At 40.6% G+C, this 22,896-nt stretch overlaps 1 protein-coding gene across 2 annotated transcripts; it reads left to right on the top strand.

Annotated features, from left to right (window-relative positions):
- The first annotated feature begins 651 nt into the window (after positions 1–651).
- CREBRF (CREB3 regulatory factor) lies at positions 652–21,701 on the top strand. 2 transcript variants are annotated; one of them, XM_062587476.1, is made up of 9 exons: positions 652–742; positions 9,710–9,887; positions 10,857–10,982; positions 11,845–12,928; positions 17,554–17,748; positions 19,718–19,907; positions 20,342–20,415; positions 20,730–20,852; positions 21,121–21,701. In XM_062587476.1, exons 2-9 carry the CDS (start codon positions 9,879–9,881, stop codon positions 21,234–21,236), a joined length of 1,917 nt encoding a protein of 638 aa, XP_062443460.1. In that variant the 5' UTR covers positions 652–742; positions 9,710–9,878; the 3' UTR covers positions 21,237–21,701. The 2 variants fall into 2 exon arrangements, with proteins under 2 accessions (XP_062443460.1, XP_062443461.1); XM_062587477.1 differs by lacking the exons at positions 20,342–20,415; positions 21,121–21,701 and having other exon boundaries at positions 20,730–20,816.
- Positions 21,702–22,896: the final 1,195 nt, after the last annotated feature.

Raw genomic sequence — 22,896 nt, 5'->3', positions numbered from 1 at the left:
TCCTCTTGCTTTGTGGCATCAGAAGAGAAGGAGAACATGTTTTAAAAAATGCTTCTTGATGTTTGGAGGAGATGGGAAGAATGGAAGTGAAGAGAAACAGTCTGCTCTTCCTATGCATTTTGATATTATGTATTTCAGTGTGAAAAGCGGGAAGATTGAGGAACTGGCTTTGCGCTGTAAGTCTTGAAGAGGTAACAGTTTGCTAGCGTTTGTAAGTCAAACGCTTTCATCGTTTTTTGTTCCTGTTGTTTTGGCAAGCGGTGGGAGCTGGGGCGCGGAGGAGCCCGCAGCTGCGCTCGGAGGCGAGGGGTCCGCGCGTCCCTCCCACGCCCGGCATCGCGCGCTGCCTCGCCGCGCCGTGCGGAGGGCGGGGGCCGGCTCGGCGCTTCCCCTGCGCGGCGGCAGGCGGAGGAGGGCGGCGCCCCCCCCCCCCGCCCCCGCGGCGCGGCCCCGCCGGGGGCTGGCACCGAACCCGCGGCCCGGCCCGCCGCCGCCGTCACGTGACTGGAGGGGGGGCGGCCCCCGCCGCGCCGCTCTCCCATTGGCCCGCGCGAGGGCGGCCGGCGATTGGCCGGCTGCCGCCCGCGCCGCTCCCCCGCCCCTCCCACGTGAGGGGGGCGAGTCACGCGATTTCCGGGAGCCCGTCAGGAAGGGACATAAACAAAACAAACCCCGGAGCGGCATGGAGGGTCCGGGCCCGAGCGCGCCGCGCCGCGCCCCCTGCTGAGGCCGCGGCGGCCCGGTGAGCGCGGGCGGCGGGCGGCGGCGGGCCCTGCCGCGCTGCCCGGCGGAGGGGGGCCGCGGCCGGCGCGGGGAAGGGGTGTGTCAGCGCGGCGGCCGGGCTGGGCGCCGGCGGAGCGCGCGGCCCCCCGCTGCCGCGGGCGGGGGGTGTGGCAGCCGGCGCCGCCGGGGCGCGGTGGTGTGCCGGGGGGTGTGGGGGTCCCCGCTGCCTCCCCCGGCTGAGATTTCGGGCCCCGCGGCACGGCTGGGGCTGCGGGGAGCGAGGGCGCGCTCTCGGGCGGGTTACGGGGCAGGCGAAGGAAAGCGGCAGCATGTGCGGGGAGCAGCGCGCGGGTTCGGCAGCGCCTTGTCCGGGTCCGTTCCAGCCTCCATCTGTCAGAAGCAGCGGGCGTCTTTGCAAGGAAAGTAAGCCGTGCCCTGTACACCAGAGAAACTGAAATGCCTTCCTTCCACGGAAGACTGGTGGTTCTGGTTGTACGGGTGAAGGGGCAGTTTAGCTGTCATTATATAAGGCATCAGTGCAGCTAATGCTGGTGTACTCAACCTTTGGGATCAGCTTGTTGCAAAAGGCTTGTGCCCTTCCTGAGCTTTCTGTCTTTCCGCGCTGAACAGTTGCCTCTTCCAATTTCTCCCCGTCTGAATGATTCGGTCGGCTGCAGAGTGAACCTGTAGTGTTTGGGGGAGGGGGCGGGGGTGTCTGCGTCCGGGCTTCAGTTTGTACTAGCGTCTAGCAGGGAGGGTTCAAGTCACTCGGCAAGAAATGGGGTGAAGAAAGGAAAATGCAGAAGGACGGACAGTAAGCGCTGGGGGAGGGAGGCGGCCAAGGAGTCCCGCTGCTCAGCCCGGGCCGTTATGTACCTGGCTGGGGGCTAGGGCCGTGGGGGTTCACCAGGACTCCCGGGCTGCTGGCGGGCCTCGCGGGCAGCTGCCCTGGGCGCTCGGGAAGTGACCGTCTCCTCCGGGTCGCCTCTTCCCGACTCGAGCTGGGCTCGGGGGAGGCCGCGGGGCGCCGCGCCGGCCGCCCCCAGCCCCGCGCGGCGGCCAGCCCCCCGCGGGGCAGCGCGGCCCGCCGGCCCCGCTCGGGGCCAGGCCTGCCCGGCTCCGCGCGCCGCCCGGGCGGGCAGCCGGTGCCGCTCGCCCGCCCTCGGCGCCGCGGGGCGCGGCGGCAGCGGCGGAGCCCCCTCAGGAGCCGCGGAGAGGGATTTGTTTACATGTCGCCTCAGCCAAGCTTGAAAGGGCCGCTGGGCGGGTGAGCGGCGCGCGCCGGGGCGAATGGGCGCCGGCGTCCGCGCAGCGCCAGCCAATGAGCGTGCGGGGAGGGCGGGGCGGGCGGCGGCCGCCGCGCTAGGCTGCGCTCGGCGCTGGCTGGCGGGGCGGCCATGTTGGCGGGGAGGTGTGTTAGTGGGTCAGGGGCGGGGGGCGCGGCGCCGGCGCCCCAGGGCCGCGGCGGCCGCCGGGGCTGCGCGGCGCCCCCGGCCGCGGCGCTGCCCTGCCCTGCTCCCGGGAGGGCGGCGGTGCTCGGGGGGGGGCGCTCCGAGCCCGGGCGGGCGGCGCGGCGTGAGCTGCGCTTCGCCCCGCGTTGCTGCCCCTGCCTGAGGGGAGGCAGCGCGCTGCGCCCCTCCGTGCTCGTCCCGGCGGCTCCCTGCGCGCTTCTGTTCGCGTTACGAGCTGCAGCAGCTCCCGCAGGTCTCCTCGGCCGCCGTGCTGGGGGCCTCCTGCTCTGCGGGGCTCCCCGCACGCGTGGTCTCGTGTCCGCGTGGGCCCGAGTTCGGTTCGGGGAGCTTGGCCTTGCCGAAGGCTCTGCGGTGCCTGAAGACCTGAGCCTGAGCTTCGCTTCCCCTCTGCCCCGACGTCGTGCGCTCTCCGTGGGTGTTTTATGTAATGCTGCCGGTGGTATCATTAGTGAGCCCTAATCTCATTCCTGTGATTTGGCAGATCTTTAACACAACCGTGCAGCGTGAAAAGGCCAGTCCCCTATATTCTCCAAGCACCGCCTGAAGTAACCGATCAGCCATCAAAGTTAATTTAATGTTGAGAATTTGCTCTGTCACACTCCCATGTAAAGCACACGCCCCCTTTAAAGCGTCTCTACCCAACTGGCTAAGCAGTTTCAATCTTTCGGCTCTGCCAGTTGAACTTTTCATTTCGAGTGAGCCTAATATTTATGTTGTTGCCACTTGGGAGTGACTTGTTGCCATTTTGTGATGTGAAACCTGCAGAACAGAACCAGATTCTGATATTTTCCAAACATTTAAAAATATTTTAAAGAGCATAGTAAAATCCTAATCTGTAACCTAAGGTTGCCTGACCAAGTGGCTTCTAAGCATTGTTATGGGTTTTCTTAATAATTATCACATTTATGTCTTTATACTTAGAAGTCAAGAGGGATAAACAGGTATTTTAGAAACCTGGGCTTTTTTTTTTTTTTTTTTTTTTTTTTTTTTTTTTTTGTTATTTTTGGCAACCTAAATGAGGAGTCAGACTTTCCATACGGAAAATGACTGCTTTTTTGCAGGAAAGGTCTGCTATAGAAATATCGATGCTCAGTGATAGTTCTTGGCATGGGGCACGAATGATAAGTCAAAGAGCTCATACAGAGCTTTGTAGCCTTTAGTTTACCTGGGCAAAGAAACAATTGTTCTGCATTTGATGGAGGATGTTACCTACTGATAAGAAAAGTTTGCCATGGAGGCATCAAGCCATTGAGTATCCTCCTAGCGTTTTTCTAAGTAGACGATGAGAGTGACAAAAGAGCTCTTTGACGAGCAAACGTTTGGAGCCCCTTCAGCGTTAACAGGAGTTAATTGGGGATAGAAGGTTATGTCCAACGAATAAACTGGTAGTAGGGTATAAATAAGTGAATGCGCTGGTTTAGATTTCCATGATTTGCGTGTATGTGGTAAGTGACTTGCAAAATCTAATTAAATGACGCTTTAAGCTAAAAGCATGTTTTGCAACTCATAAGCAGTGTCTGAAAGTTGTCCTTGTTCTGTCAAGCTAAAAAGTTTGTGAAAGTCTTAAATTTTATAGGTTAGTTCTTGTTACAATCATCTATATTGTTATGCAAGAAAAAAAAATCTTTCTTCTGATTTTGAACTCTTAGATTTGTTTCTGCCTTTCAGTCTTTTTTTGACTGATGCTGTTTTTGACTTGTTTCTGACTTAGCCTCTGTTACTAGTTTAGCAACTATGAGTAATTAGATATCTTGGCTGGCTTGAAGCATCCCATATTGATAACCTGTTTCTAACAAAAGTGTAACAAAATGTAATTCTGCACTATGAAGAGTAGAACAGATTGTGCCATACCTTCATTTTAAGATTTTTTCGGAACACTATGGAATTACTTAATTTTGCTTATCCTGAAAGAATTGTACTGTTAGAAAAAACGTTTCCAGAAACAGCCATCATGTAAGGATATTCCTGGATATCATAAGTTAAGTTGTTGTCTCATTTTCCTTTTGTTTTCTGTCTTTGCTTGGCTATACTTGGACTATGTCAGGGGACTTTTCTGCCCACAAAAAAAAAAAAAAAAAAAAAAAAAAAAAAAGAAGAGGAAGAAGAAAAGAAAGAAAGAAATCTGCCTGCTAGTCTTACTGCTAATTCTCTTTTGCAAGCAATTCCTCTAGTTCTACAGTGGTATTTTAGTAAACCTTTATGCAATTCATTTTTTTTCTATAAAGAAGTCTTAAAATGACTTGAAGTATGTTAATATAGGTCTTTTTCCCCAGTAAGTTAAAACATCCTACATTTCCTACTCTTGGCACTGAAATAATAAAATCTCAGTCTACTTCAGAATTTACCATGTTTATAGCAGGGATATGTTATTCAGAGCATAATTTTATAAAATATGCACATTCAGGACAGTTGCTTTAAAAAATCACTTCTTTTCTCCTACCTCTTGCATTATGTTTAGATGCTGGTATTTGCTTATTTGTTTAGTGGCCATGCTGCAATGGAATACCCCTCCAAAGTTAGGTAGCTCGAATTCATATGTAAAGGTAGTAATTCAAGCAAAAGTGTAGTGCCATATTCATTTTGATAATTCATCAGATCTTTTACCTGAGGTGCGGTACACGTGCCTCCAGACCAAATGTCCTGTTCAGTGGTGGCACTTAGAGATTTTGAAGCCTGTCTGCTCTAGGCATAAATTGAAAAAATAGGTAGAGGGGACTAAACAGAAGAGAAATTGGAGCAAAGACAGTGAAGTAGCAGTTTGCCCCCTATGAAGGGAAGAGACTAAGAGAAGTGAAACAGTATTCAAATCATTAGTTCCTTCAAAGGGCAGCAAGCTGTCAAACCTGGGATCTGGATGTCCTAAACTGTTGTTTGCCCTTGGGGACAGAGAAGGCAAAGAGTCTTTGTGCTTATGCTAGCATTTTAATACAAGTACGTCCACTGGGAAGGAAGAAGGACTTGGTTTCTTTGCATGAGAGGTAAAAAAGGCTATAGTGGGTGAAAGCAGAGGGAAACCTTTTATCAGTGTCTTTGCCTACCCACAACCAAAGCCCCCCCCCCCCAAAAAAAAAAAAAAAAAAAAAAAAGAGAGAGAGAAAAACTTTGTAATTTTGTGGTGGAAGAAGTAAACTTTTTTTTTTAAACTACGTAACAATTGAAGAATAGTACGGAAAGAAGGGAAAACCGAAAACATTACACTCAGAAACAATAAGAAAAATATGTTCTGCACTTGAAAACACTACTGAGCAGAATATGTTCTGTAATAGGAAACAAATTGGCACAAACTGTGGAAGGAGAAAAAAGTTCTAACAGAAGCAGAGGAGACCTTCTTGCATCTCTAACTGTACTATTTTATAAAATATCCAAATATAGCAAAGAGTATTTAGTCCACAGTCACTCTTTTAAAATAGGTAGCATGTTTTTGGGGCCTTTGCTGAAACAGAATATGGTATTTTGAATGTTTTCACCTGAGTTTATAGGTTTGGCGCTGATAGAATCTCATGATAGGTGCTTTTTCTTTCTGTGTTGAAAATGTAACTTCAGTAAATTATGCTGTATGATGCACAGCCATCATCACGAAAATGTAATTGTTCGTGAAATGTACTTTAGCTGTAACAAGCACTTAGCTGCTGTGATAATAGGTACTGTGCAATCATTAAAATGGTGTAGCTACACTCTGTGCTTTTCAGGTTGTACAAAATATACATCTAAACTGAGACAGAAATAGTAACTTCAGTTATAACTACAGTACAAATGATTCATACAGGTGACTGAGGAAGATATTTCAGAATTGTCAAGCTGAAAGCTTGCAGTCCAGGTTTTTGTCTTCTGGGGGATTCTCTGAAGATGATGTGTTATTGCAGAAGGGTGTGGTGCAAGCCTTGGAGAATGGCACCTGTATGATAACTGCCATCTGTCTCTTTATGCTGCACGTTTAGAGTTAAGGTCCTGTATCTCTTTAAATGCCAATTTAAATGTACTGCTGCACCACTAATGTTGTGTAATAAGCCTGCCATTAGAATGTTTGAAGGTCAGTCTTCCTGTGTTGCTTGGGACCTCTATTAAATTATTTTCAGAGTGTGCTTTCAAAAAGTAAATATAAATACAGACAATTTTTTTGTAGGATTTGGTCTTAGATTAATAAATTATTGACTCTTTTGTACAGTTTTTGGCTACTTATTGATGGCCCCTAGGGATTTTAACAAAACATGAACAATATATGTATGTATCCTTCTACCAGTACCGTAAATTCTTGAATGTTCAGTGGAAGGAGTAGTTCCTGAGACGTCTCGCCCTTCATCACGCTCCTGGTGAGCTAACAAGCCGCCTTTCTCAAGTAGGGGTACCACTGCACACTGCTCTGACTCAATCTGAAGGGGGAAAAAACCAGAAACCCCCAAAACCCTAACTTGGGAACTGGTTCCCCAATCACCCTAATCCGATTTAACTGCAGACCACTGCCAAAAGGAGCAGCTACACCTGCCTGGCGCCACCGGCTCCCTGCAAGTTGGGTTGCTGTGCGTTAATGTAAGGCATTAACGGAAAGTGTCCTAAAGTAGAAATTCTTTGTAGCATTGGCTGCTGTATTTATGTTCAGTAGTTCTTACACTGCTATTCTTGAGCTCTGCCACAGATCTTCCAGTTTTTCCAAATTTGTATTCATTATGGATGTGTAACATCTGTACTGTTCTGTTCTAATTCAGTCTTAAGCGGACACTGCCAATAATGATAAATTCTGTAAAAATAGGACTCTGGCTGGGAGGTCTATAAAGTTACTTTCCTTTGTGACTGTTTCAGAATTTGCATGTGTTTCCATATGTGTGGTTGACTAGTGCTATACCTCTTAGTTTACCAGTACGCGAAAAACTATTGCTAGTTCAGAGTGAACACTGAATGTCTTTTAATGCAGATCTTGAATCTGGGAAAAACAAAAAGCAGTTTAAAGTAGGTCTGCTCTTGGTGCAAGCCTGAAGCATAGCTAGATTGTGCAGCTCTCTAAAGAAATAGCGTGTTTCATCTTGCTGCCCTTCCACATTTTCCCCTCTTAACAATAAAAATCTTATCATGGAGAATGCTGACATTGATCCTAGTGAGATTCAAATAACATTTAAGTATTAATGTAAGAAAATGTAAAGACTGAAGCATTCTAAAGGCAATTAGAGGCAAAATCAGATTATGTCCTCCCGTTCAAAGGCATGTATCAGGTACGCTGTCAGCTGCTGCTATAAATTTATAGCTAAAAGATCACTTCAGTCTTTGAACTAGTTAAATATTTGAAATATTTTTATGTCTGTTTTGAAGATTTGTGAATGATCCAAAAGCTTCCCTGTCCTGAAGCTTAGAAGTGTTTGTTGGTTGTTGTTGACGTCGGTGTCAGCATAGGTTAAGTTTCACTGTCCTTTTGCAGTTGTATACGAAGGACGGTGGAATCACTTGAGTTATGTGTTCTAGCAAAAACGCAGCAAAGAATACGCATTAAAGAAGAAGCAAATTTTGCCTTCCCCTTTGTGTCGTGCAGTGGCAGAACTTTGCCAGACTTCCATGTGAGTGCAGATGTTGCAGACACCAGGAAGTAATAAGCTGATGTTCTGTTATAAAAGACAGCAATCTCTGCAACTCTACATGGAAAGAAACTCCGATACTGCTCCTGGAGCTTCATATTAAAGATGATACCCTCTTGCCTTTTTCTTCACAATATGAGAATCAAGGGTCTGCACTGGTTATTTGTTTTAAGGAACAGCCCTTTTCTCCTAGATTAAGCCAGGTTGCAAAGTGAATTTGTCATTTATGCAAAGTTTAATAGCATAGAAAAAACTAGTTGCATTGCTCTTTATCTGTACTGTGGGAAGGGAGACGGATTATTGGAGCATGTTGCCTTGGGGCATACACTTAACTTTAAATATCACTTTAGAATAAATAGAAGGAGTTTTAGGGTGGAAAGAAAATTTTCTCAGAACTCTTATTTGACAGAGAACTCTAAAAAGGAATGGCTTTGTTTGACATTGCTAGCATGGTTTTATTGAGAACAGTGGCTTGTGTATAATTGGACTTGCAATTTTTGTTTCCCTGTTATTTTAACTGATATTTGAAAACCAGTACAAAAGTCAAGGTTTTTTTGCATAATATATATTTTTACCTCAGTCTCAAGATATATATGCTGAATTTAACAAAATAGAAGAGAGAGTGTCTGAAAGTAGCAATAATCAGCTATCGCATGCTTGCGAGAGGGGGCTTTAGAACATACCTCTGCTGTAGGAGAACACTTCTACTTTGCTACTTGCTTTTCAAAGCGAGAGAAAAAATGTAGCCTGAGCAGCTTGCACTGAACTCCAACTTTGAAGCAATGCTGAGTGAAGAATTCTGCACAAAGCATCAAAGAACTCTGTTTCTACAGAAAAGCTGCAGAAGTTCAGCTTTGGGATTAACGCTACTCTAACTGCTTTTTTATGGGAGACCTTTTGTGTGGGAATAGGGGTCTTGCAGGAAAACAAGGCAGTAAGAAAGCAGCCTCCCTGAAGGGCAGTGTGGTTGCATCAAATACTAACATTTGATATGATGGATAAATCTATAATTTTTGACACAATACACATTATGCTTTTCCCTTCCTGTTACTTAGGAACATTTTGGTTGTTTCTTAGTGGAGCTGTAGTAACTGAGGTTTGTGCTGAGACAGCAGCTTTTCTGCAGTTCAGTTACACTGTTTCAAATGCAAGATTAAAAAGGTCTTTAGATACAACCAAGTAGCAATGGGTCTGTAGAAGCTACAAATTGGTTCATCTATTCATCTACTAGTAATTTTAATTCATCCAGGTTAGCCTATGCCTTTAATAGAAGACTTGATAGAGAAGAACTTTTATTAGGCAACTCTGAATTTGACATAATTCTTAGTTTGTTCTGTGAGGGAGGTGTTCCCTTCCTATACTTCTGCACAGTGAGTGTGCTTGCTGTAATCCCTCTGCCACTAGATGTTGCTGTACGAGTGATTGATACAATGTTATCTGAGGCTGAATGGATTAAACTCTAAGAAAAGGAGGAGGTATCGCTGAAACAGTATTATAGCCTATTCTGAAATTAATATTCCGAGACATTTGTTTGAGACATTTTTAGAATTTATTGGCTCTGTTATATTAGTCATAAAGACTGTTTCTCTTTTGTGTGCTCAGCAGTATGCTAGTCCTTTTTCCAATTATGTAGGCTTTTCATATGTCTATAGAGCTGGGAACTAGACTTTCATATATCTATAGTCTAGGTAGTGAGGAAAAGAAAAGGCAACAAAATGTAACTCAAATAGCTGAAAGGTTTGCGCAGGAACTCTGCTCTGTAGCATCTATAACTTTTCATTTGATGGAGGACGGCAGTGGAAGAAAATCATTATACATTCTAGCATGAAGTATAATCAGTTTTCGGGAGAAATTTTTGTCCTTGCATCACTTTGGTTGTTTTTTTTAAGCACTACATTTTTTGATGAAGAAATGCTTATCTCCTTGGGGGGTTGCTGTGTTTATTCTATACAGAAGTCTCCCAATAGAAGAGCTCCATGAGGGTGAACTGAAGTTATCCTAGGGAAAAATTTCATTGCATGGATTGTATAAACTCATTGAGACTGAATTAAAGCTGGAAAGGAATCTACAAGTGAATAAAACAAGAAGTTTGGAATTGGATTTGGGGAATCTGGGCTTGGAGATGCCTCAGGTAAGTCTGGTGTGTTATGATCTTACTTGTTTCTGTAAGTTATTTTACTCCTCATTTTTTTTTTTTTTAAAAAAAGGTTTAAGAGCATGTTTGCCTGGTATCAACAGGGAGAATTTATAAGAGAACAAGTGATGTCCTGGTAGGATCATCTATGGTGAAAGATATGTTACTGCTCTTGTTACTATATTCGTTCATGCATCAGAATTCAGCAAAGTTGTCTTCTTGATGAGGGTAGATGCTTGGAAAACAAGCTTTTATTACTTCAGTGATCCACACGTCAGCACACTGACTGAATGAGCAGTACAGTGTTTCTCCCTTTGCAACTCTCAAGGCAAGCATGGCTGGAAAGGAAATAGAGTTCTGAAATTAAAAGTAGCAGAAAGCGTGGTGGCCTGTTTCCTGTACTTCCAGTCATCTTGCATAATATTTCTTAGCAAAGTTCCACTTAATTCGCAAGGGATGTAAAGCAACTTAGTTGTAGTAAATTTTGCTATGGTTACAATCTCAGATAAAAGTTTTACAAGTTTTAATAGTTACCAAAGCAACCAACACTGCTTTAGTAGGAAATGGTGTATATTAGGATGAAGGCCCTGCAAGCGTGTAGTGCCTACTGATACTCCCAGATCTTGCCAGTATGCTCCTTCTACAAATGCTAACGTATCCCTAAACTTGCCAAACACATGAGAATTTCAAACCAACAAAAAAGAATGAATGAGCAATGCTCTTGCAGTTACATGATGAATACAAATGTGTCCTTTGTGATTAAAGTGCTGAATGTTGCTAGCTGGCTCTTGAAGCGTATTCTCTCACTCTGAGAAATGACATGCTTATCTGTATAGGTAAAAGCATTCCAGCTGCAAGTATGAGTTCAGAGAACTGAATGAAGTGACAATCTTTTTATGTTTTGTTGAAGTAAAGAATATACCTTTTTATAGCTTGTGTCAAAATTCAGTATCAATTTTATTGTAGCCCAGTGTGAGCGGAATGGACCCTCCTTTTGGGGATGCCTTTCGGAGCCATGTGTTTTCAGAGCAGACTCTGATGAGCACAGATCTCTTGGCAAGCAGCTCAGATCCAGATTTCATGTATGAACTGGTAGGTCGTCTTCCTGTGTGTGTGCGTACGCCTGCGCGTAACTACCTCTTCTTGATTAACAGCCTGAATCCATGTAGTCGTAGAAGGATATTTGTTCCACAATGCTAGATGATGATTTGTTAGTGCTTGTTACTGATCAGGGAAGAGCCTAACTGCTTATCTAGCAAATGTGATGCTTCATCAATAGACGCTTGTTCAAGCTGGGCAGTAGGAAAGGCTTGTCATACAACTCTCAAATTGGAGCTATGTTGATTTTATGTAATGGGGCTTCAGACTCCAACTTGCAAACAATCTTTTCTGCAAGAGCAGCTATATGCTACTTCAGCCAAGCTGTGAATGCAAGAGAAGCAAAATAAAAGTTAACTCATGAGCTACTTATGTTAGCAACATTCATTGATCTTTCCTGCATCATAGGAGAAAGTTAGCTCTCACTCATTAATTGGTCTGGCTAGGGTGAGCCTTTCAAGAGACTGGTAAACTTGAGCATATTCCGTTTCTCGCATGGAAAGTTTAACTTAGGTTAATGGAGACTAGAATGGTTTGCTGTTGATGTCTTTCGTATTTGAGGTGCACAGATGTTGGTTGTAGTTTAGTTCCTACTGATCAGATAAATCTGCAATAACAGAAGAAAAAAATCCATCAGCACTTGACTTGTATCTTTAGCTGTCTCTTCAGAAGGATCTGTAGCTGGAGTATGAAAATTAGATTTCAGTCTGACTGTCAAAACAAGATTTTAATTGGAAGTTGAGGTGTCTTCATGTATTATCATTCACTGGAATAAGTTTTACCATTTAAGTAGAAGACAGAGATGATTTAATTCTTTTTTTTAATGTTAATTTTTGGTTTTTCTTATTGTGCACAGGACAGAGAAATGGACTATCAACAAAGCTCCAGAGACAACTTCCTTTCCATGGAGGACTGCAAAGACCTTGAGAGCTTGGAGTCTTTTACGGACAACCTGGACAAAGAAGCTGCTTTCACCTCAAAGTGGGAGCAGTGGGATACGTACTGTGAAGACTTAACTAAGTACACTAAACTAACCAGTTGTGATATCTGGGGAACAAAAGAGGTGGATTATCTGGGCCTTGATGACTTTTCAAGCCCGTACCAAGATGAAGAAGTGATAAGCAAAACACCAACTCTGGCTCAGCTTAATAGTGAGGACTCCCAGCCTGTTTCAGATTCACTCTATTACCCTGATTCCCTCTTTAGTGTAAAACAAAACCCTTTAAATTCTCTGTTACCTGGCAAAAAAATTACAAGCAGAGCAGCAGCCCCAGTCTGTTCCTCCAAGAACATTCAGGCTGAGGCACCTTTGTCGGACTATGTTCAAAAGGCGAGCAAACCTGCAACTCAGCCTGCTTCCAGCACGCAAATCATGGTGAAGACCAATGTGTACAATAATGAGAAAGTGAACGTTCATGTTGAATGTAAAGACTATGTTAAAAAGGCAAAAGTAAAGATCAATCCTTTACCACAGAGCAGACCGGTGCTGAGCCAGACGCATGCAGATGCAGCAAAGGAAAACACCTGCTATTGTGGTGCTGTAGCAAAGAGACAAGAAAGAAAAGGAATAGAGTCCCCACATGGTCACAGTACTCCTCCAGTTTTGCCTTTTAAAGAGACTCAAGAGCTGCTCCTCAGTCCACCCCAGGAAACCCCAGGGCTTATTGCAGGAGAGAGCAGTCTTTCTGCCAGCACATCAGTGTCAGATTCTTCACAGAAGAAAGAAGAGCACAACTATTCTCTCTTTGTCACAGACAGTTTGGGTGAGCAGTCAACCAAAGGAGACCCTGAAGAAGATGAAGAGGATGAGGACGATATTGAAGATGAGGACCATGATGAAGGATTTGGTAGTGAGCATGAGCTCTCTGAAAATGATGACGAGGAAGAAGATTATGAAGATGACAAAGATGATGACATCAGTGATACTTTCTCAGAACCAGGTACCAGCAGTGTTGGAGTTTGTTAAGGTTGATGAATCTGTCTGCAGAGTGGGAAAGAATGCTTTTGAGTGCTTTATAGTTACAGATGAACAACACTGGTCTTAAGTTACCAGCTTGCATCCTAGATTTTCAGTGTCCTTTGTAAAATGTAATTAATAAAAGCTTTGCAAGATAGGTGTTTTCCCTGTTTCTAAAAAAACTAGATAAACTGTAATCATAAAACAGAAAAGACAATAGAGCCTAAGGTCATTAACCTGCAATTGTTGTCTTCCTTTTGGTGGATTGATAGGCTGTGCAGAGCTTTCTAGTGCTTCATTAGGCTGCTGCCTTGAATACATTCAGAGCTGTAACTCTTGATAGCTGTTATGAAATCATAGCCTGAGTAAAATCATTCCATCATTTATACAAGCCCTACTGTACATGTGGTTTTCCACAAAACCCCCAGAATACCTGCCACTGAAACTAGTGGAATGATTTGTTGGTGGCTTTCAGCAGTAACACTAAGTGGGTCTGCAAAAGATACTGAATTCTTCTCCTCTGCATGTAGAAAGGGAGCATTAACGACAAAAATAAGAACTAACCTTCACCTAGAAGGTAACAAGGCAGTAACAGTTTGTAAAAATAAAATCTATAGAGGGGAAGGGACAGGCCTGTAACCAAGTACGAGTTTAATTGTAGAGAACATAATATTCACATTTTATAAACACTTTCTAGTAGAGTAGAAGAACTAAGGTATTCAAACTTTTGGCAGTACATAACTGGGGGTGGAAAAAGGCAGCTGAAATTTTCCCTTTCTGGAATAGCAGCTTCCGTAAGGCACACTGATGTTTGTCATAATGAACTCTACGATCAGTTAATTATTTTGGAAGGAGATTTCGTGAGTGGGCATTAAACTTGTTAAGTGTTACGCCCTTCATGTTACTTTTATGTGTATGTAATGCATTTTTATTAGCATTTTAAGATCTCGCCCTCTCTTCTGAATTGAGCTCCCTGTACTTATTCTTCCTTTTGAGGCTTTGAGTAGCTATTACAGCTCTCTGTAATATAACGTGATTGCTGAACTACACAGCACCTTGCAGCCCACGGAGGCATGTTGCACAGAAAACCTGGTAATCTTGAAAAAAGAGACATCGTATTAAAATGCTGGGATTTCAGTTGGTGGAATTATATTAACTACTTGCTGTCTTTGAAATTTTACTGACAAGTAACTGACCCCAGCATCCGTGTGCAACCACATGGTGCAGTACAGTGACTGAGGAACTTGGCCAATACAAGGGGACTAGAACTTTAAGTAAGTGAAGCCATTCACCTTGAGTGCGGTGATACTAAGAGATGGTATCGCTCTATGTTTTTATTATATTAGAAGATAGTGTCTCCAAGTATTTTAATTATATCACACCAAAACTTTGTTTTGCCTTTTGTACCCTCAGACTTAAGGTGAATACTATGGAAATATATTCTAAAAAGGAACATGCCATTGGAAGATTTAACCTTCTATGGTACTGAAAGCAAAATTAGTTCAAAAATTTAAAGTGAAGGTATATTTTATTAAAAGGACAAAGACTTACTTGGTTGTTATTGACCCTCTGATACATATATTTAATACATAGTATACTTTTGTTTACTCTTCTTTGCATGTTTTGAGAATGCATGAAACATGGCTTCACCAAAATCAATTTGCTCCCCTTTACTGTTGTTTAAAGGGCTTCTGTATGTATGTGTAAAACTGTACATGAATTCTCCTTTTGTCATTGAATTTCTGTAGAGAGAGAGTGTGAGTGTGTGCATATATATATATAGATATAGATAAAAAGATAAGTTAATAGGTTAAAATGCTGATTTTAAAGATCTGATATTTGCATTTTTTCACTATTTTAATAATTTATAATCCTCTTAAATTGGGCTTCAGTGTATATGACTTCCATGTTCTGTAGTTTAAATAGAGATCTAGTCTTCCCATAAAACAAGAGATTTAATTTAAATGCTTTCTTAAAGCACTGGAGTTACTGTTGCCTAAGGAAATACTTAGATCTAGTGAACTTCAGAGACTGGTAGAAATAACTAAAAGATTGTAATTAGTTATTGAGCAAGTTTGGGCAGCAATATTTCTTATTATCATGATACATGATATAGATGTAGTGATTTTCATCCCCTCAAAAGCCTGTTTATAATAGGAATTATCAACCCAGACATGTTCTGGTATTAAAACTTTTTTTCACCATTGCTAGCATATTTTATTGTAAATAACTGCTTTTCAAATCAAATAGGAGATTCCAGAAAAGGGGCATGTGGCAATTGATTAGTCTTCCATAGAACTAGAGTGCAGAAGAAACAGCTAGAACAAGTAAAGGGCTTGCGGACACGTGGGAGTTGTTTTAAAAGGTTGCACTGCATTTCTTCTGAGCATCTGTGCTGTCGGCGGGGGGAAAATCACTCTGAATAGTTTGACAGAAGTCCATGTGATTAAATGGCAGCGTTCAAAAAAGCACAAAACCGTCTCTTTATTTTTTTTTTAAATCTGTTAAGTTGCAGAAGTAATATTTATCCTGATCTCTCTTTTATTAATCTAACCCCTGCAAATTTAAAGCTAAAACCACAGTAAGGGATGTGAACGAAAAATTTATAGGAGTGGCTTCGTAAGGACCTGAAAGTTAAGTGCAAGAACACTTTCAGATTTGTTAGAAGCCCACCAAAAAAAGTGAGACTCCTATATGAGCTTTGCATAAGAGGAGAATTCAAGAAAGACGAATCCAGTGCGGAAAAGCTGATCAGATCGCAGTGCTGCTGTGTATTACAGACTTGGTTAGGACACTGAGCACTTGCCTGTTCTGCATACCTTTAAAATGATAGGTGTTTAAAATGTTAGAGTTGCAAGGTAGGATGCATGCAGTCACCATGATTTAAACTGCCGATTTAATCATGGTTTAAGTAAGTGAACAGGAAGTCTTGCTTTTTAACCTTGTATTATATATGTATACATCAGCTTGTAAAGAGATTCGTTGTCATTGGTTGGCCTAATTATGTGCAGTTGTGATGATGGGCCACATTTATACATATCTATACAATGAGCTGCATACCTTGAAGTTTTTAAAGAGCTAAATAATTGAGGTTTGGGATTTTTGTTTGTTTATATTTTAGATTATTTTGATGTAAACAATCAAACAACTCCTAGATTAAATTAAGTTCAATAAAAATACTTTAGGAATTTGAAACTATATTTAATGTAATCTACCGTAATCATTTTGACCATATATGAGAAAATATCTTTCAGAAAACATGTTTTATTGTTCAATTCTGTTCAGATCATTTTGTTTAAAATACCATCTCTTTTTTATAAATTAGTGAATCAAAGTAAATAAATTTTGTAATGATTAGTAACAGAACTTCAGAATGGATTTCATTCTTCTGTACCTAAGTTTATTCATACTTTGGAAAACAAGGTGAGAGAGAGCTAAATCAGAGCAAGAAAGTTTGTCCTCTTTCAACTTGTTTCTCAAGTGCAAACAGACTAATTAAATAGACTTTTAAAATAACTTTGCTACTGTTTTTTGTGCTACTGTTAGAAGATGATGTAGAGCTTTGGTATATGGGGCCAAGGCTTGTGAAACTTGCAGCTTCACATTCATTTAGTGATTGGGTTTTCTTTAAGCTTCAGCAGCATATGTGATGTTTTGAAGTGTGTTCTTTTTTAATTAAATGTTGCATGTAGTATTTCAGTACATAAATGGTATAGTATGTTTACCTTAATATAGGTTGTCTTAATTTCATTTTATAAAGCTTATGTAAGATCTAAGTGGTTTTTTTTTCATAAATGATGTTTAAACATTTTATTGCAATCTGGATATTGGCATTATAGTTTCAGTGTATTTCAAGAACAGTTATACCAAGTACATCATAATGTAACTCTAAAATACTGTGTAGTGTTGCTGTGGATCATTTCTTTGTCCCACTAAAGAGGTGAAGGAAAGAGATGGAACAGTTTGTGTCCAGATCCCTTCAATTTGTATGTTCTTTACTTACAGACTTTAGTGCATAGTCCTGATAACAGAGCCTCCTATACTGGGACTTGGTCTTCCTTTAGTCTAATAGAGATGGATGGTTTGGTTTATTTCCCAAAGCTGTTTAAATGCAAGATGCCACAATTTTGCTTTGTTTATTAGTCTTTTGCTAATCCATCTTTATTTTGATTATCCTTTTCTTTCTGTGTTCATTGTGATTGAAGACTAATTAAAGATGTGGAGGAGAGTTAGGATTATCTTCCAGCAAATTGAAAGAGGAAATGATGAAGGTAGCAGAACACTGTCTAACAGCTGTCATCTCTACTCTATAGTAGTAAGATTGTGAGGGAGAAAAGCAATAGGTCTTAAGAGGTCAAAGAACAGAAAGGGGCTTTGAATGCATAAATAATTTGTCTCTGTTCAGCAAATGAAGAACCATTTCTGGCTTATTGTCTGTTCCTGGATTTAAGGCAAATATCCAGTAACAGTTGAGGCTGAAAACTGAGTCCATAAGACAATGCAAAACAGGCCATTGTCTGTCTTTTTGCTCTTAATTTCTTGAAAACAATTGAAAGGTTAGAAACAGTCTTGTAAACATTTAATAAACAATACAATGCATTATTTTAGGATATGAAAATGATTCTGTGGAGGATTTAAAAGAAATGACTGCCATATCCTGTCGGAAAAGAGGCAAACGAAGATACTTCTGGGAGTACAGTGAGCAACTAACACCATCCCAACAAGAAAGAATGCTGAGGCCATCTGAGTGGAACCGAGATACGTTACCAAGTAACATGTATCAGAAGAATGGTCTCCATCATGGTAAGAATAGAGTCCTAGCTACACGTGGATGTCTTTGCTAAACCTGCACCAAAGTAGCCAAACTCTTACACCTGAAATTGCTGAGAAGTTGTGTTTTGGCCATGAAAATAAATCATTAAAACACTGATGACTGTTGCTCAGTTAAGAGTGCAGCACAATGTCCAAGGAAGGCACAGTGAACATACAGTGGTAACTGTCAGAGTGGTTTCTTCCAGAGCAAGGTGGAGGAACTGAGATTTGTAACTCCCAAGATTCTTGCTGGAAACCCCAAGAGTTGTGATTTTTTTTTTTACAGTTACGATACCGTAAATATCATAGATGGGTCACATGATTGATGTTTACTCCTGAAAGGTGTTAGACGGATTTGGTATTGCTTGTATTAGAAGAAAGCTGCCAGTGGTCTGAGATGCAAAGTTCACTTTATCTGCAATGTGAAGTGAAGGACCAGCAATGAGATGTAACTGTCTCCTAAAGGAGCTAAAGCTCCTTCCTATTTGCTCCTGTCACCAGTGTGACTGCAGCTCAGAGAAATGCTTTTGCGAATAAACTATTTCTTTAAAATACCCTCTTAGGAGCTTAAACCAATTGATCTCATAACTATATTTTATTGTTACAACTTTTTGACTGCTAACTTGCTGTACTTCCAACATGCTTAACATCACTGAGAACAAACTCCTCTTAGGAATAATGTTTGTTTTCTTGTCATAAGACCTCTTTGGTATGCTGTTCCCTTTGACTGAAGGAACAAAACGAAATAAACTGATGCGACTATAATATTAATGTTTTCATACAATTGCAAATTGTTAGGTTTAATGTTGGCGTTTACCTTATTTTAAACCACAAGATTTGCTTTTGGTTCCTTGTAGATTTATTCAGGGAAGAAAACTTTTGTGTGTGTGTGGGGGGGGGGGGTATTATTATTATTATACTTAGTTTTCAAATGCATAGCTTGCAGTGGAATAGCAATACCTTCAAGTCCCTATCCATACTGATTCTTATAAATACTGGTTCTCACTGGTTCTTTTGGTTCTTCACACTGGCATGTGTTGCAGGTCAGACATCAATACTTGTTTCTTTGTTGTTTAATAACATGACTTGTAGAGGCAAGTGCCCTTTAACTCTATATGCAGGAGATTTACAGAAGCAAACACAATTTAGCATCCAGAAGCTACAGAATATAATGCGTGCAGGACTTTTTTTCTTTTTATATACACATGTGTCAATGTCATCTTCTATCTCAGATATACAGGCTAAATATCAACTCTCTGATAAATATTTCTGGAGCAGGTTTTGTCAGTTCTGTTACAATTTTCATGCAGTTATCTGTAACAGCTGGCATTTTTCAGTGAAGATCTAGAGAGAAACATTTACCAGTGGCAGAATATCCTAAGGAATACAAATTTTATCTCAAATATATGTATTTCCTCAGGAAAACTTGGCCTGAAGTAGCTTCAAATACATCTAAAAGGGGTTGGCTAGCCCTAACTTGGATCATTTAATATTATTATCGTTGAAGATCATTGCAGTACCAGGTCTCCATACTCTTTCTTAATGCAGAACTTCAGGAATAAGATTATTTAGGAGTTTTAGCAACTTGCGTGAGAGAATTTACTGGCAGAAACCAGAGTTAGCAAGTTAGAGTTGGGGCAAAACAAGTGTGTTTGAACTTGTGACATACCTTTTTCAGCACTGTTGTGTGCATGCTGTCCATCACTTCCAATTCGTTTCTATCCTGGCCAGCAGTATTGCTCTTATCTGATCTGGATATAATACGAATTGTACGAAGTTGTTTGTCTGGAAATGCTATTGTGAAACGCGTAGAGATTGCACAGTTCAATTCTGTTGTTTTGTAATGAACAAAGGAACTTCACCTACACCAAAATATAATACATATTTAAGGATATTTTTTCACAGATTTGTATACGTATTCTATCACTTCCCAACCCAATTTTCTGCATATTCAAAACAGGAAAATATGCAGCAAAGAAGTCGCGGAGGACTGATGTAGAAGACCTAACTCCCAACCCCAAAAAACTTCTACAGATCGGTAATGAACTGAGGAAACTGAATAAGGTGATCAGTGACCTGACACCCGTTAGCGAACTTCCCTTAACTGCCAGACCGAGGTCAAGGAAAGAAAAGAACAAACTGGCTTCCAGGTAAATCTTAGTTAGTACTATTGGATGAATAAATTGGGATTACTTCAGGTGTACAAGTTAGGCCTAACTAATTTTTTGCTTCAAGAGAACCTGCTTCATCTTGGCAGTCCCTGTGACAGATTTATTACCTGTTTATCAAAAAGCAGGACAGCTGTGGCTTTTGAGATCTAGTTTGTGTGTTCCCTAAATAATGATTTATTTCCGTTAGAAGCTGGCATACTTGTCTGCAAGGCAAATGCTCGATGCAGTGAGAAAATGTGAAATAGAACCAAATATAGGTAGCAGTGCATTTTCAGTGAGGGTGAGTGAGTAGATGATTTTGTACATCACAGCTCTGCAAGTATTGGTTAATAGTAAGTTCATATGGCTAATGGAAACAGATGCTCTTATTATTCTGGAAGTTTTGAAAACCGTTCTAATTCTTCTTACTATAGGGCTTGTAGACTAAAGAAGAAAGCCCAGTATGAAGCTAACAAAGTAAAACTCTGGGGTCTCAACACAGAATATGGTAAATATGACTCTTCACTTGTTAGTTTTTCTTACATTCTTAATGCAAAGCTCTGATTTGCATTTTCACGTAACCTGGATCATAACTGGCAGTGTATAGAGAAAACGATGCTGGTGACTGCTTCATAGAGGGAATATAAATTGGGTTACCTGCAGTGTTGAGCTGCTTTACAGATAATAATGTAATGGTTTTGTTTGGATGAGATATGACACCTTTAACACTTCTTTTAGATGACAGTGTGTGGACAACTGAGTATCTTTTTGCTCCAGAGGGAATATGGTGTAATCCTCATCTAGTTTTTTTTTTCTTTGCAGATAACTTACTGTTTGTGATCAACTCTATTAAACAAGAAATTGTTAATCGAGTACAGATTCCTAAAGATGATAGAGGAGTCAACATGGAACAAAAATTGAATGTGCTTATTAAAGATACTCTTGGTAAGCAATAAACTTAATGTATTTGCCTGTATGCAAAGAGACATGTAATTTATGGAGTGTTAGATTGGAAACCATTTTTGGTATAAATGGATGGATGTATTCTTTTGGTATAGAGAAGAAAGAAGCATTGCCTAATTATAAGCTTTCTAGGCCTTTTGCTTGGTCACTGACCAGAATGTTTATTGGCTTTATATCACGCAGAGGAATGTGCAAATAAGTGCAATTAATGGTAATCTTATAATGTATTTTATTAACTTTCCTTTTTTAGGACTACCTGTAGCTGGACAGACATCAGAATTTGTGAACCAAGTTTTAGAGAAGACTGCGGAAGGAGACCCCACTGGTGGCCTTGTAGGGCTACGAATACCAATGTCAAAAGTTTAAAACATCGCTTCGCCTGTTCTCATCGGTCAGATTCTACCTGTGTTGTCAAGTACTTCATTGTAAATTGCATTTTGGTCTGCATGTCAGTTTAGCATTACATAAACACTTACAATTAGGTTCCATTGTTTTAAATAACAATGTAGTAAAATAAATCAAAGCATGATTAAAAAAAAATGCTTAATAGCATTTTTGGAGCATAAACCAGATAGTTTCAAAACTGCTTTAGGCTTAACTACAGAGATTAGAATTCTTTTTAAAATTAAGTTATCTAGGACCAGTCTGTATCACTCTTGTTTTAGAAGCAAAAACATGTTTTTGCAAGTGAAAATTTTTAGCATATGCCAGATATTGTGGCAAGTTTATGCTCCATGTAAAATAAGAGGAAGCATTTTTTTGCTAAAACTGTCAATTTAAAGGGTTTTTTTTGTTTGTTTGTGGGTTTTTTTGTTTTGTTTTTGTTTTTGTTTTTTTTTTTTTTTTTAGAATTATCGGGTTTTCTTTTTTCTTCTAAAAAAGAATAAACAGTAAGCTTTCTTTGCAACCATTAACTTGTACATAGCACACGTGGCATTAGAGCTGGTGTGCCATATAAAACTTTAATTTTCTGAGCTTAATATAGTATTTAAGTGTCTGTGCAAGTAAGAGAAAAAAAGTATATTCTTTGTGCCTTGTATTTTGGGGGGAGAGCTATCAGTATAAGCTGGTAAAGTTTTTGTATGAAGAAAACCCTGAGGGAAAAACAAGATGTATAGATGGTAAGATTATAGATTTTAATGTACTTGTTCCAGCTCTTAAAATTTTTGAATGTATATAGGAATATGTTGAAAATGTAGATATATGCCACAGAGTCTATGTATTGTATAAAAGATGGCTCTAGAAAACTTAATTTCGGTACTTTGGCCGGAAGAAAACAAATACTTGCACATTAATGCGATTGTTTATTTTTGTACCAAAGACAAATGCAACTGATATGGCGAACTGCCAGTCTAAGTAAAGTTTTGCACAGCTTATATGATACTGTACTGAATGTAAAAACAAAAGAAAAAAGAAAAAAAATTAAAGGTCAGGGTTAGGGATCTTACTGAACTGTGAATTTTTTTGTTTGGGTCCAATTATCTACAGAAGGAGCATTCATACATAACAATATTATTTTGCTGTTCTTGTAGTTCGCTTCCATGGTAGATAAGTTGGTGGCCGTCTCTGAGTCTTTAAATCTTTTTTCTCTGCACTTACTGTAGGAGATTTTAATATATTTGGATTTTAGTAAGCTATTGGTAAAATAGTTTTCAACTTTGAGAATTTAAAAAAAATATTTAGCTTGTTGTAGTATACTTCCACCAAACAACCAAAATAAAATTATTTTTATTGTAATGTGTATATATGTAAAGAGAAAAAAGAGCTACAAATATCTAATTCCTTAGTTGCCACTTTTCCAGTTGATGTATTATTATGCATGTGATGTTTCCAAGGATCAACACAGGCTTAAAAGAAAACAAAAAAAAATTTATAGACTTTTATATTTTTGTACAGGTATTTCGAAACTAGCTTCTTCAAACTTATATGTGACTTATTCTTGTTAATTCAGTAGTTTCTATGATTGGGGAATATTAACACACAGTTCTTATTTGCTCTTCTGCTAATAAGAGTTGGCTTTGTAGTC

This window comes from Rhea pennata, chromosome 14, assembly GCF_028389875.1.
Source record: "Rhea pennata isolate bPtePen1 chromosome 14, bPtePen1.pri, whole genome shotgun sequence".
Lineage (NCBI taxonomy): Eukaryota > Metazoa > Chordata > Aves > Rheiformes > Rheidae > Rhea > Rhea pennata.
Note: the sequence above shows the minus strand (reverse complement) of the source record. Positions and strands in the feature narration are given on the sequence as shown.

Excerpts from the sequence above, each read along its gene's own strand:
- CREBRF (XM_062587476.1), top strand. Across the intron at positions 17,749-19,717 it reads GAAGAATGGTCTCCATCATG|GAAAATATGCAGCAAAGAAG; the intron begins GTAAGAATAGAG and ends TATTCAAAACAG. Across the intron at positions 19,908-20,341 it reads AAGAACAAACTGGCTTCCAG|GGCTTGTAGACTAAAGAAGA; the intron begins GTAAATCTTAGT and ends TTCTTACTATAG.